The sequence below is a fragment of the Lycorma delicatula genome, chromosome 7 (assembly GCF_047948215.1).
Source record: "Lycorma delicatula isolate Av1 chromosome 7, ASM4794821v1, whole genome shotgun sequence".
Classification (NCBI taxonomy): domain Eukaryota; kingdom Metazoa; phylum Arthropoda; class Insecta; order Hemiptera; family Fulgoridae; genus Lycorma; species Lycorma delicatula.
The window spans coordinates 4,937,005-4,953,462 of NC_134461.1; the positions used below are offsets into that span (position 1 = coordinate 4,937,005).

The 16,458-nt window shown below is 31.2% G+C and overlaps 1 protein-coding gene across 4 annotated transcripts in view; it reads left to right on the forward strand.

Annotated features, from left to right (window-relative positions):
* Nucleotides 1–16,458, forward strand: part of Pdzd8 (PDZ domain containing 8) — a 158,100-nt gene that overhangs the window by 61,966 nt on the left and 79,676 nt on the right. For all 4 annotated transcript variants that reach the window (XM_075370139.1, XM_075370140.1, XM_075370141.1 and 1 more), the window contains exon 13: nucleotides 2,921–3,097. In XM_075370139.1, the coding sequence (XP_075226254.1) occupies nucleotides 2,921–3,097 (177 nt within the window). The remainder of the gene's footprint in view (nucleotides 1–2,920; nucleotides 3,098–16,458) is intronic.

Consider the following 16,458-nt stretch of genomic DNA (forward strand, 5'->3'; position numbering starts at 1 on the left):
TTATGCAAAATACTTTATTTTAGCCAATATGAGATGCGTTCAAAAAAAGAAGATTGAATTTTTGTAACTGTGAACCAATGGATGCACAGAGCAAGTTCCAACAAGTGGCACTGGCTCTCGGTAACTCTCAGAAACAGTGCTGTTTGGTGCACCTTGCAACCGTTTTTAGTTTTCAAGCTACGATTGTTGGAGTAAACACATGTACTAACCTCTTGTCAAATTATTAACAAAGCGAGAATGAAAGATCTTGACGAAAATGTATTTGTAACAAATTTTGCTTCAAACTTTATAACATTTCCACAGAAATATTTAAAATACTTCAGCAAGCGTTTGGGAAAGACAGCATGAGGATATCGCAGTCTAAAAATGGTTTAAACATTTTACAGAAAGCAGAATATCAATCGATGACGATCCCAGACCTGGGTAATCTTCTGCTTTAATAAACATTGATAACATAGATGGCAGTTCGTACCGGGTTCATAAAGAACTTAACTGTCCAACAGATTGCTGAGGAAGTGAGCATCAGCGTAGGATCAAGCCATACAATTTTAAAAAATATATAACATTCAGTTCATCTTCTCAAAATTCATCCTATGTTTGCCGATCGATATGCAGAATGAGAATTATGTTAATAATTTTTTACTGTTCCAGGGTCAGTGAAAAATTTTTTAAAACATTTTATATCTTAAGGATATGAGACCTGGGTTTACGGATATAATGTAGAACCAAGATGCAACCGTCACAGTGTTCAACCATCGCCTCAACCAAAAAAAAGCCCGAATGAGTTCAAATATGAAGGTGATGTTGGCAGGTGTTTTAGAGGAAAGACTTTGTCCATTATGATTTAATTTCATGTGATCTGTCAGTGAACGAGGAGTTCTACATGAAAATGTTAGGGCATTTGAAGGATACAGAAAAAAGGCCTGAGATGTGAGAAAACCAGAGTTATGTTGCACTATGACAACATGCCAGCTCACAACTCATTTCTTATTTGCCATTACATGACAAATTATAAAACAATCATTGTGCCTTGTCCACTCTACTTTTCTGTCTTAGGCCCAGCAGTCTTTTTTTTATTTTCCGAGTTGAAGAAAACCTGAAATTGAAGGTAAAGTGAAAGGATATAATTTTCAAATCATAAATGACATTGAGGAAAATATGATACAATAGCTGCACGCCATCCCCAAAAACAGATTTTGGGAAATATTAAAAAATCGAAGAAACATTGGAAGCAACATATTGCCAGCAACAGGGTACTTTAAGAAGATAACCTGATGTATACTTTAAATACATTATTAAAGATTTTAATACCCAAATTAGGTCTTTTGCTGAGCACACTAGCTACTTTTAACAGCTGAAAACATCAGAAAACTATTGAAAATTAATTTCTTATGTTCAGAATTTTTAACTTCATTGTTGAATTTCTAAAATTATGTGTACCATTATTTTGATGAAGAGTAACTAACAATTTATATTGTGTACTTGTAATTACTTTTTTCACGTATTTTAAGCATCTGTGTACAATTTTAAATCTTATTAATTTATAGCTGTAAAAATAAACTAAAAGATTCTGACTTAAAAAACTCTAAAAAGTAATATTATTCAATTGTTATTTTAAATTTTACTTTTTGAAGTCTGCACCGAATTGAAAACAAGCATCTACAAACCTGTTAGCAAATCTTAATTTAGTACAAATTACATTTTCAAAGTTTAAGGAATATATTTTTGTATTTTGTGGATATTTTAAATTATTTTTTTTAATTTTATTTTATTTTTAATTTGATTTTTATTTAAAATATATGTAGGACTATAAAAAAGTATAGGGACTAAGTGAAAAAGGGCCATTTGAAAGAAAGGCAAACAGATACAGACTAAGAAAATTAATTCATTCTTAACCCGGCATTGTTGGCTAGGTCATGTGTTACGCTGTTACTGGTTGGTGAGTGCTCCATTCACCGTTCGGCTTTTTCTCTTCCGTAGTTCGATTATTGTCAATTTTACGCAAATAATTATTTTTTTTTTTATTGTTCGTTATTACTAATTAATGATATAAAATTAATTTTCTGTTTAAACTATTTAATAATAACTATTATTTACTTACATAAATGATGTATTTTGTTTGGGTTGCATCTGGAGATTTTAGATACACCATATTTGCATAACGCATGTAATTTATTCTTACACTTATTTTACAAACAAAACTAATATACAAGTTTCCAGTTTGAAAATTAAAAGATAATAGTCAACATTTTATAAATTACAAGAAAAATTAGTTTTATACGACAATAACAAAACAAATCGATGAATTATTTTTGAAAAAATGTATCCCATTTAGCTAAAATAGTTCAATTATTATAAATAGAGAAATTTTTTAGGTAACCATCGTTTTTAGGGTCTAATCCCTTCTTTTTTTTGCATTTTGTGCAGATTGTTACTGCATGCTCCCTACAAATAGCAGAATGACATTTTACACACCTAACTTTTGTTTTCCTGTTCTTTTTATGTGAACAGTGAGACCATAAACTTGTGTAGAAACATCAAATATTAAATGCATAAATATACACTTGAAAAAACCGAATTTTTCCATAACATTTACTAGCTACTGAGTGTTAGGCTCACTGATATTATACTGAAGAAACAATCTGAAAACATCAACAAAAAATACAATAATATAAGAAATACTAATGACTAATATCTCTAAACGCCCAGTACAAAAGGTACATAATCAGTTGTATTTTTAAGAACTGTAAGAAAAACATTATAACAAAAAAGCATGTAGGGTGAACACAACACTCTCTAGTTAGCAACACCGGGTTAAAATAAGATACATTCTAAAAAAAATCACTACTTTTGTTTACCTTAATAATTTTAATTACCTAGTCTGTTATTTTTCTAACGCTTATTTCTTCTAATTTTTCAGATATGGTTGAAAGATGCGTTCCAGTGTGGTGGTTGTATGATGACTTGTCATAAAAAATGTGTTAGTAAATGCCAAGCATCATCTTCATGCGCCCTAACACAGCTGGTTGAACGTAGAGCATCTGTACACCCGGAAATAATTACAACATCTCCTGATGAACCAGATCCTATTGGTCAGGTGAGTGTTATCATTTTTCTGTTTATTATCATTTTTTGTTACGGTTTGTATTATGTACATTTTTATTTTTATTGTTGAATATTTAAAAAAAATAGTTCCTTGGTTAGCGTTAGTTTTATATTTAAGATATCATGCACTTATTTGATAGATACTCAAGAGTAACTTCAACAAATAGTTAATTGTACTGATTACATTCGAAACTTATTACATTATCTTTTGAAACTTATTTAATTGCATATATGTTTATTATATTTGGGCTTTATTATATGTTACTTCCTTGTACGAAGTAAAGGAAATATTGTAATTGTGAAGAATTTAGATTTTCTGATTTCAACCGAAATGTCCATTTTTATAATTTATGAATCCATTTTGGTTAGTTTCGGTGTGACATCTGTATGTACGTATGTATCTCGTATAACTCAAAAATGATTGGCCTTAGGACGTTGAAATATTAGATTTAAGACTATTGTAACATAAAGTTGTGCACTTCCCATTCTGATTGCAATCAGCCTAACCAAAAATGTCAAAAAAAATCCAAAATATTTAAATTTTGAACTTTCTCTTAGCTGTAGTAGTAAGCCCTCATTGAGAGCTTTTCAACGATATATCATAAATGCTACTTATTTTCATTGGTTCCAGAGTTATAGCCAAATAAAATTTTAATTAATAAAATATTAGGATCTTACAAGGAGAAGGCACATCGGTTTTGATGCGGCGACTTTTTCCTTTACTTAACTTTATTTTTAATTTAAATATATTGATTTATGAATAATTAATTATTAACCTCCGATTGTAAAAAAAAATTACAATAAATAATTCAGTAATAACAATTAAAAAAATCAGAAGTTATTAGTGAAATCAAATTTTTTTTTTTTAAAATGTGTATATGTAATTTATTAGGCGTATAAAGAAGTCATTTGGTGTCCACATCAGATTTGGTGAAAGATCTGATTATTTAATATTAATTGAAAATTATAATTTAGAATCATATTATTTTTGGATTTGCTTAGCAAAACCATCTAAAAATTGTATATTTATTTTTTTTTAAATCATTTGATTTAATTTAACAGAAAAATAAAGTACATTTTTCAATTGTATTCAATTTAAAGTGAATCTTGAAAATTTTTTTCACTTGTGTGTAATATGCTTCTTACAACTATTGTTGTTTGACCTTACAGTGTAGATACTCAGTTTTTATTATTCGATTATTTGGTGATAATCAAAAGTGAAAAAGAAACAATCATACAGGAAAAAGAAAGATAACATGAAGAAATATATGACAAACAAATTACAAGAAGATGAATATAAATAGGAAGTTAATGTTAAGAACAAGGGAAGAATAAACAAATTAAGAGAAGATGATAAATATGAAGAGGAAGAAAATGTTAAAACCCAGGAAAGGATAAAAAGATTAAGAGAGAATGATGAATATAAAGAGAGAGAAAATTTGAAAACTTGAGAACACGTCCACAAATTAAGAAGTTATTAGTGAAATAAAATTTGATGTACTTTTCATTTTAATTCAAAAATTTTTACAGAGGTTAATAATTATTAATAAATCAATATATTTAAATTAAAAAAAAAGTTAAAAAAGGAAAAAGTCGCTGCATTGAAACCAATGTGCCTTCACCTTCTAAGATCCAAATATTTCATTAATTGAAATTTGATTTGGTTACAACTCTGGAACCAGTGAAAATAAGCACTACTTATGATTTATCATTGAAAAGCTCTCAATGAGGGCTTATTACTGCAGTTAAGGAAAAGTCCAAAATCCAAATTTTTTGGATTTTGTGAACACTTTTGGTTTAGTTGATTGCAATCAAAAGGGGAAGTGCACAATTAGATGTTACAATAGTCCTAAATCCAAAATTTCAACATCCTACGACTAATCGTTTTTTAGTTATGCAAGATACATACGTGCAGACATCACGCTGAAACTAGTCAAAATGGATATTTCCATTGAAATCTGAAAACTGAAATTTTTCACAATTATAGTACTTCCTTTACTTCGTACAAGGCAGTAAAAAAAGAAAGTTTAAAAAAAATATATGTATATGAAGTCTGATTCGAACCTATATATGCATGGTTATGAATCTGAAAAGTTCTCACTTATACCATCACATAACTACTTAAGGCAAGGCGAAACAAAATTAATATATAAACTAATATAAAATGCTGAATAGACAACGTAAAAAGATGTGATGCAATGTGGTATCCACCCCAATGCAATTGTGTTACTGCCCACATTATTAAAAAATTAGAGGATTATATCTCACTTTCAAATGAAATAAGTTTAAATGAAGTGCAGCAGAAAATGTGTATATGTAATTTAATAGGCATACAAGGAAGTCATATGGTGGTGTCCACATCAATTTTTGTTAATTTACCTATTATATCCTGATTTCAAGATTATATTCCCAATTTGGCTATTATATTATTATATCTCAAATTTCAATAATTTTTTTGTAGAATCTTGTAATACCAGTATTATAAATCACTCTTTATTTTGTTTTTAATTTAAGTTTTTCATTATCATTTTTATTTCTTTAAGATGTAAGTGAAATAATTTATAAAGGAAAGCCTCATCTGTTTAAGTGATGATTCTAAAAATTAGCTAAAGGTATATGGGTTGTCCAGAATGTAAGAACCATTTGCACACCGTATGCGCACAGCTTCACTCGCAATAATGAGTCAAGACCGGCTGGTCTCTGTTTTTGTTGTGCTAGTGCTGTATGAAACTTTGTAGCTGTACTGTGACATGGAGTGATTTTGCACGTGTCTATAATGAATAACAAAATTGAAAATCCTGTGGACTGTAAGGTGTGATCGGTCATACGTTTGTGAAATATGAGGCATATTTTTACAGTAAGTACCATTTTGAAATTTTGCTGCTGCTACGCTGCAGTCGGCATTCCACAGATGCGCACTGCGTACCCGTATCTGTTGGCAAGCCACAGATGCCATTATGAAAATAGTCAACCGTGTTTATGTTTGTTTGTGTGTATTTAAAATGCCTCCACTGATTGAGAATCTCATCGACCGTGAAGTATATGGTGTGATTTGTTTTTTTAGTGCTAAAGGCATGAAAGCAGCTTAAATTCATCTCAGATCAGTGAATTGTATGGCAAAAACATTATAAGCAATGGAATGGTATGAAATGGGTTACAGCTTTTAAGATGACCGCCAAAATTCTCATGATGAGGAACGGAATGGATGACCTTCTGTCATTACTGAAGATTTGGTACAGAAATTTGGCGAAAAAGTGAAACAGAACAGACGCTTTATGATTTCTTTGCTATCTGAAGAATTTTCTCAAGTTTCAAGAAGTGTTGTCTATGAAATTGTGACTGAATGCTTAAATTATTGACAGTGATGGTGTCAAAGCTACCATGTTGCAGTGGTTATTAAGTCAAGTGGTAGACTTCTATGACGACAGTATTCAAAAGCTGGTTACACGATACGACAAGGGCCTTAATATTGATGGCAGTTATGTAGAAAAGTAGATTAAGACAGCCTTTCATGTAAAAATAAAATTGTTAAGACTAGTGTACTTGTTTTTTTAATTTCAAAACGGTACTTGCTTTAAAAACATGTCTCGCAATAAAAATTATTATTTCAAAGTTAGTTTTATTTTTTAAATTTTATTTCACAGTTTTTAAAATAAAGAATTTTTATAATTCTTAATTTTTTAAATTTTTTTTCTTTTTGTTCTGCGTGTGTTTGTCTGCACGCACACACATACATGTATCTGAGAGAAAAAATAAATTCAGTTCTTATGGTAGATGTGGTATTAGTATACAGTTTGTAGAACTAATATAGTATTGTACGTGTTTTCTTCATTTCTGTTTTCAAGCCTTCCTGCATCAGTAAATGTGCTACACTAACTTATGTCTGTACTTTTTCTTTTCTTGAATTTATTTATATTTTATTTTATGTAAAATTTTACTACATGGTAAATGCTGACTAAATGTAAATATTATTATGTCAACATTAAGTTATTGTAGTTTAAATTATACAATCCAAGTTTGTAAAAATGTTTTACATAAGGCTAAATATAAAACTACTTGTCTGACGAGTCAGTACTGACATTATAATATATTACTCATATTTAATGTTTTATTTATTTTCAACTGCAACATGAATAGAGAATACACAAAAAAAAAAGAAGTGCTACATTAGCATGTATTATATAAAATATAAAGCATTTAATTAATTTAGCACGTGCTGACATTTAATCAATTTACTGTGCCAATGAATTAAGCACCTGTTATTGATAAATATAATACTGAACTTGCGTATGGAAATATACTTACTACCTACAAAGCAAAAGCTTGACCATAGGTAGGAATACCAGATCGAGATTTAAATAAAAAACTAATTCAAAACATACACATACACAAATAACAGTTTAATAACTATTTGTGTGCAGCAGATTAGACAAGAACATTTCCCAGTACATAGCAAATAGGAGATTTCAGCAATTTATTGTACTGCCCTTGTTATTTGGTTGGTATTATTTATGAGAAAAGCAACAACATATTTATGAATATGTATATCGATAATAATACAAAACTTCAAAATAATATCTTAAATTTTGGGGCCACTATACATTTTGGATAAAGTAAAGTACTGAAATTTTGTTAGTATCTTGACTGGCGTTTGAAATTTTATAAAAATAACTATTTTATAATATAACAGTTTCTTATTTTTATTAAATAAATAAAATACAGATTTTTAAATATTCACAAACTGTAGTTCATGGTCTTCACTTTTTTCAAATTATTAGTAGATTTTACTACTAACCAGTATTTCATACAACATTTCTATTAGTCTTTCTGCTCATTGCTGAGTCTTGTGACCTCGTACTTGGAGTTGTCAAGGAAAGATTTTCAGTGGTGGTTTCCCATCGCCTTCCGCTGACCTCCAAATCATGTCTGCTCACCGACTTGGTTTCCCACTGGAGTTGGGTACCTCTACTTCCGCTTAGTTGCTCAGTTTAACAGGGGCACAACAAGTAGATAGGAAATTGGAGAGTTGAGGTGACAGAAACTACAAGAACTCTGTTATTGAATTGTTGTAATTGCTTATCGTGTCTTTTTTTTCCAGAGTCTCAAGATGTTTGAAAAGACTCTACCCCATTATTAACATTATTATTAAATTAATAATTAAAACACTTGTCTATAGCTTGGGTTATCCATTTTTTTCTCTTTGATTGGTTAATTATTGATATTTTCTTATAAGTGTATAGATACGAGGGCTATTTATAAATTTACTTCTGGTCAAGTAATTGAAATAGACAAAATAAATCGGAAAATATTTACCTTATATAAAAATTAAACATTATATTACTTCTTGACATAGTTCCTGCCTGAATTCAAGCACTCGTTGTATCATAACACCAGCTTGTCTATTTCCTCTTCGAAGAATGGTGACAAGAACCCGTCCATTTTTTGACTCCATCCATGAATTCATCATTGCTTTTGAATTGTCGGTTAGCCAGCCAATTCATTAATTTTGTTAACAAATGAAAATGATAACAAATCAGGATAGTAAAGAGATGGAAAAAATCTGTTGCTTAAACTTAGTACATTCCTAGAGCTAGCAGTGGTATAAGGCTGGGCATTGTCATGAAAAAACAATCCTCTTCAGTAGCATTTGCGGTGTTTATTCTGTATCACTCTTCTAAGTTATATCAATGCTTCAAATAAATGTATGTTATTGCTGTACTCGGCTTCATAAATTTTCCATCAAGTTTCCTTTATGGTCCCAAAACGCAATAGCCATCATGTTTTTATTTAGGAGTTTTTGTGTGTGTGTGTGTGTGTGTGTGTGTGTGTGTGTGTGTGTGTGTGTGTGTGTGTGTGTGTGTGTGTGTGTGTGTGTGTGTGTGTGTGTGTGTGTGTGTGTGTGTGTGTGTGTGTGTGTGTGTGTGTGTGTGTGTGTGTGTGTGTGTGTGTGTGTGTGTGTGTATCCATTGTTTGTACTGTTCTTTGTATCATTATTGATGAATTGAATCCATGCCTTGTAATCAGAAACAATACTGTCAAGAAATTCACTTCCTCTATTTTAGTATTGTTTAAAAAAGTCAGTGCTGTTCCTATTCTTTATATTTTGTTGGCATCTGTAAGTTGTTTCGGTATTCTTCACGCACAGGATTTACAAAACTCAATTTTATTTGTAACAATTCAGTGGACAAGCGTGGACCTTGAAATTTTAGGAAAATTTTCACTAAATTCACCAATTTTTAAATATATATCGGGTGGTTCATTTAAATTGTGGCATCTATACTCAGAGACTACACATTTTAGCAAAAAATGTGTCTTATTAAAGTTTTCCATTTCAAGGGGAAAATACGTTCACAACATATGTTGTCCTCGATAAGATCAAATAAAGGTCATTTCAAGGTCAACTTAATTTTTTTAATAGAAACTTGTATTTTTATCGCATCCCTACATGTGTTGCACGCTTTGGTCAGTTAAGTTATGTCGAATCAATTAAAATGTTTGTTTTAATGAATTACTGATATTACTTTGAAATCCTTTTTTTTATTTAAAATAATAACAAAAATTTACTCTATGTAAATTACAGCAACAAATGTTTGAAGCGGTGACCTTCTACTTCTATGCATTTTTCCATATGTTTTAAGAACGATCTATGAACATTTAAGATCTCTCTTGATATCTCTACCGACATTTGTTATATGCTCTTTCTTGTTTTCAAGGGTAATTGGTACTTGTAGATAAACCTTTTCTTTAACCCCATAAAAAAAAGTCTATTGGAGTAATGTCGGGAGAACAACGCAGGCCAATGAACTGGACCGGCTCGACCGATCCAACGATCATTGTATTCACGGTCCAAAATTATTCTGGTGATAATTGAATAACGAACAGGACAGCTACCTTGATGAAACCACATCGTTCTTTTCTGCTTCAACAAGTAGTAAGTAGTTCAAGCAGAAAAGGCAACTGATTTCTGATTTTCTAGAAAATCGGCGTATTTCTCTCCATTCAAATATCCATAAAAAAAATGGAGCACGATTAATGTACATCCTATGATTCCGCAACAAACATTGACAATCCACAGACGTTGCTGTTCTACTTCCCTTAGCCACCATGGATTTTGCACTGCTCAGTAATGCATATTATGTCTGTTTACTGTTCCGTGATTAGTAAAACCTGAATCATCGGAAAATAGAACATTAAGAAATAAATTTTGATCTACCTGTACTTTTCCAAGTGTCCGTTGATAATATGTTACTCTTAATTCAAAGTCGTTCCGTGCAATTCCTGATGCAGTGAAATACGGTACAGATGGAATTTCAGGTGTTTTAATATTCTCAGAACACTAATTTTTTATACCCCGGAGTCACTGAAATTCTTCTTGAACTGACGTGAGGATCGATCAATGTCCACCGCAGCCGCTGCTATTTCATTGTTTTCTGCTGTCACAGTATTTCAACAATTCCTGTTTTTGTTTTTGTTTTCCCCCCACACTTCCAGCAACACTAAACTGTTTTACAATTCTGTACGCAGAAGCGTGACTTGAAGTATTAGTACCGGGGAATTGTAGAGCATACAAAGCTTCAGTGTGATCAAAATTTCAGTGACATTCCCCATAAAGCAAAATTGCCCCGGTTTTTTCTGTAAATGTAAATCGTTCTGTAATTTCCAATAAATAAAAACTAATTAATTTAATATTCAATAGTTGGTGAGTAACAAAGTAATAAAAAAATGAATTAAAGACACTGATAATACATTCTCTTAGACAATGTCATTTGAAACTTGAACTTCACTTTTAGGCTGTTTTAAAAGGGTTGCTGGTGTTTACATGCTTAACTTCTTTTTCTTGTTCTGTTGATAGCATTGATTGTTTTTTATTTAAAATTTAATTTTGTTTTTATTAAAATTTAACAGCAGTCGGATGAAACTTGTTAGCTGGGTCAAACCTAATGAAACTAAAAACACCAATTTATAGGCCTTCAGCATTTTTGAAGTTAAATAACTAAAAAAACTATTACCATTTATTTTACATGAGGTAGAGTGTAAAATTAAGGAGAATCTAGATTCTAATGTAGATGAAATCAGTTGGTATTGAAAGCCAACCAATTGCCACGATTGTTATTTGTTTAAGAACAAATAACAATCGTGGCCAATAACAACCATCATGTTGAAGACGTCTTCGTTGTTGTCAGATTTTTAGAACAAATCATGATAAAAAATGTAATCTCTTAAGGGTCTAGATTCCTCTAGGTAAAAGTACGTTAAAAAGTCGTTAAAAAGTCGTTAGAGGTTGAGAAAAAGTGGAAACAATTTATCTTAAAAACCTTTACCAGAATAAAAAACCATTGCATTTCCACAACACCCAAGAGGTAGCAACCACGGCGCGTTGAGATTTTTTTTAGAGTCAAATCTCTTCCCACTATGACTACAAAACACCCATGCTGCTATTTTAGGAACTTAAGTCTTTAAACCCATAATAAGTCAACTTCATTGGATGATATCGTACGATTTTCAATTCTTCTGTGAATCTATTAGTGTATTTTTTTGGTAAATAGAGCCGAAAGTAAGATGTCAATCGCAACAAGTCATCAACATTGTTGGTGTGCTCGTACAAGGTGACACAAACACAAAATTCACCGTATTTTGTAAATAACTTTTTCATATCCCACAACCTGTAGTCGCAACCGACTCGCAGATCAGGTGATTTCTTACGCGTCAGTTTTGACGTGTAACTTCCATCATTGAAAGTACAGGGCGTCTCATAATGTTCTTTGGAGTTTCGAAAATTCATTACAAAAATCTATTTCACTCATAAGAATAAAACAAGTACTGTACGAAAGAGTACTTCAAATAGTTTTTTCCACATATACTAGGCAGTTAGTAAACCATTTGCTCGCTAGGCGTCGACAGTAGAGAAAATAGCTGCCACGGGAAGCAAGAAGTCGTTTTGTGTGTTAGAATTTCACTTGTCAAAGTCAGTAATTTCTGTGCAACGTGCGTTTCGGTTGAAATTTCATAAGAAGCCACCTAGTGACAATTCAATTCGTGCATGATATAAACAATTCAGTGATACTGGTTGCTTGTGCAAGCGAAAATCAACTGGTCATCCATCAACCTCAGAAGTCAATGTCAAACGTGTACGTGTAAGTTTCATTTGCAGCCTGTCAAAATCGACTGGGGCTGCAGGCAGAGAATTAGGAATTCCGAAAACAACAGTGTGGAGAGTTCTCTGTAAATGTTTATTATGCAAACCGTACCATCTTCAATTAATCCAGTGTCTCTCTGATGGAGATAAAACACGTAAGCTCGATTTTTGTTTACAGTTACAGGAAATGATGTTGTTAGAAGTTTTTACAGCGATAATTTTCAGAGATGAAGCTACTTTCCATATTAGCGGCAAAGTAAACCGTCATAACGTGCGAGTTTGGGGAACTGAAAAACCACACGCTTATGTGGAACACATTCGGGATTCTCCAAAAGTAAACTTTTTTGTGCGATCTATCGTGAGGCAGTGTATGGGCCGTTCTTTTTTATGGAAACGACAGTAACCGGCATGATATACCTGGATATGTTACAATTATGGCTTATGCCTCAGCTACTCAACGACTTCATTTTCCAGGATGGTTGCTCTGCCCATTTTCATAACGAGGTTCGACAGTGCTTTAACACAACATTACCTCGGCGCTGGATAGGACGTGCGTCTGAAGAAGACCAACATATTATGCTGTGGCCACCAAGATCACCAGACCTCACGCCATCTGATTTCTTTCTCTGGGGGTACTTGAAAGATAAGGTGTTTATCTCACCAATGCCGCACGATATTGCTGAGCTAAAGGATTGCATAATCAATGCGATCAACTCTATCGAAAATGACATGTTAGAACGAGTTTGGCAAGAGCTTGACTTTCGTGTTGATGTGTGCCATGTCACCAGAGAAGCATATATTGAACATTTATAGATTTTAACAAAAACTGTTTGAGTCCCTGCATCACCTCGTACAACTTTCATTTAGGTAAGTGAAATACTTTTTTTGTACTGAATTTTTGTAACTCCTAAGAACGTTATGAAACGCTCTGTATTTATGAATGATATGACGTCCATTCTCTTACACGAAATGTTGTAAAGTGACACGGTCCGCTCGGAGACTAGATATTTATTTAATAGCTTCTTTCCCCCTCCACAGCATTCAGCAATTTCACAAAATAACTAATAAAGTTCGTTTTTCTCGATAAGTCTGCACACGTTCGGTTTTTCCCATAACACTTCATAATATTTTTCGTTCATCATCGATCTCAATTTTCCGATAATCAGTTCGATAACGTTTTCGATAATCAGTTCACACGAACACATGTACTTGGGTAGTCAACGTCCGCAATAGTTTAATTTTTCACAAGCGATAGCGTGATGACCTTCGTAAGAATAGGTGATGAGCATCATGAAGCAGTGTTTGCATACACGTGAAGCGATCCACCTCAATTAATGAATTGAGGTGGTGCTGGTTAATGAACCAGTTCAGTAAACGTTGACAACTGTTTATTTCTTCGACAGACGATCATTTTATCTGATTATAATGAGACTTTTATAATGTTAGTAGTTTTTAAGTACGATTAACAACTAAGTTTATATAAGAATTTATTTTTGTATGAAAATATAACGTAACTGTGAAATAACGTAAAAAAGAAGAGAGGGGAAATAATGAATAAATAAATAAACAATAAATTTCACTCAAACATAGGGGAGCTGCTAACAGTTAACAAACTCTGTAAAGAATTGAAAGTTAAAATTCATTTTAACGGCAGTGAAACTAGTTTAAGAAGAATTTTGAAAGAATTAGGTTTTAAGTGGCGCAAAAGGAAAATTTTAGTTTAAAAATATGTTATTAGGCGGAAAAGGATTTCATATTTCAAATTTAACCAGGCGATCGTATACTTAGATGAATCCTATATTTTATCATGCCATTGAACGGAAAAATCATGGGCTGATGGCAGCGGTGGAGGACTTCATTTACCAATAAATAAAGGTGAACGCTTAATTATAATTCATGCCAGAGATGAAATGGGCTTTATCCCAAACATAATGTTACGTTGGACAGCGAAATCAAAAAGTGGCGATTACTGTGATAGCATGAATACTGAAAATTATTTGAATCGGACTGAAGAAAAATTAGTTCCTAACCTTCCACCTGAGTCTGCAATAGTTATTGACAATACTCCGTATCGTAGTGCCCTTTCTGAAAAACTTCCAGCGTCATCAAGCAAGAAACAAGACGTGACTGTTTGGCAACAGAAACATCATATTCTATTTTCGTCTCAAATGCTTAAACCACAATCGTATGAACTAATTAAGTTGAACAAAAGTAACAGAAAACTATACTGATTTGACAAATATTTGGAAAGACGTGAGCATCAAGTTCTGCGACTTCCACTTTACCATCCTGATTTAGATCCAATGGTACAGTAAGAGATAAAACGACATGTTTCAAGGCACAAAACAACGTTTAAGATGTCTTTGAGCAGTATTTCACTTACAGTCAGTGTTATGACAGGCCTTTTTATTTTCCAAATCGGTTAATGCGTTTATATTAAAAAAGAGTATGTTTAATTGATATAATCATTTTAATAACGACTTAACATAATGCTTTAAAATAACCACTGCAGTCTGAAATAGATATTACCTTGAAGTCGGGCTGATAATTGTATTAATGAAACATATTTTTTAATTTTTTTTTAATGTATTTCATATGAATTATATTTGGTTAATAAATTTTCAAGAAGAGGTACTTTTCTTTAGGTTGTTTTAAAAATTTCAATTATAAGATAAAATTTCAGTAGTTTCAAAACCTAGATAAGTAATAAAAATGAGGTCGCCTATGTTTTTTTACCATTATTATGAATAATCAAATTCAAGGTATGCAACAGAAAGTTCAATGAACGGTACCTAATTTCACTCTTATCACGATAACATCTTAAAAAATTAGTAAAAAATAAAAGTTTAAAATAGTATAAAATAATCTAAAACGTGATGCTATTCGTTTTGAAATCTGATGGATGGTTTTATTTTTATTAAGCTTCAAAGTTGAACCCGCATACTTCCTGTGCTGATACTGGCTTAGCGATGATGAATTAATTAATCATAAACAATAATCAATATATGCAACAATATTATTTAGGGATTACAAAAAGGTTAAAAGAACATTTTCTGGCTATAAAAGAAAGCTTTATGAAATGAAATGCGTGATAGGAGTAAAAGTATGTGAAAATTATAGGACATTTTTAATACGCTAGCAGATCTCTGAAGAGATTTTGAAGTAAGTTGTGTTATTTGAACTAGGCCATCTCATTTATCCATATGATATAAATTACATAAATATATCTTTTTTGAAGAAAGCGATTTTTTACATTTTCTAGTTTAGATAATAACAAATTTAGATCTAACTAATGACACAACTTATTCTAGGTACAATCACAAGGGATGATAACAAGAAGTAACAAAAAACAAATCCATAATTGAACCTGGTATTTATTATTGTTCGGGTTTTAATTTTTCAGTGTTGTATTTTTTGACAGTGTTGCATAGGATTTATAATATAGGTAATAAGAGCATTATTGACTGTCAAATGAGCATTCAGGCAGTAACATAAACATACAGGAATATGATACAATTAATTATTATCATTAATTATATGAATTAATGATACAATTAGCTTTACGATAGATTGACTTATTTGTTGCCAGTTAGGTTAATGGTGACTAATTTGCTTGAGATGTTTACATTAGAATTTTAAGATTCATTACTAGCACCCGCTGAATTGTTTTAATTATTAAAATCAGTTGTCCAGTTTTTAAAAGTGTTTACATTAATAACAAACAATCTGTTACTGATCACATTATATATGCGTTAATCGATACTAATTTGTCAGTAAAGCGTAGGTAACTTATTACATCACATACATATATGTGTGTACTTGTTCTTTATTATTAAATTTTTTTCACTTTAAAAAGTAAAATAAGTTGATTATGACTTAGTAGTGAGATTTTATAATTTAGAATACAAAGTATATATTCATGTTTATGAATATATTTTTATATTATAGTTTAGAGAATAGGCAATGATTGTCTATTCATGGCATGTTTTTTTTATTTATTTTACTTTATAGTATTGCTGTTTTTTTAATCATTGTTATTAATGAAAAATTTGTTTTTTTATAGTTAAATAAAATAATTTTTTTTTAATAAATTTTTCCCAAAATTTCTTTTGATGAAATAAAATGAAGTGTTTTTTTATATTCATTGATTAAAATAATGAATATTTTACTCGTGTGCCCTGTTAAATGTGAATAAAAGTAGAATGTTATATGTACAA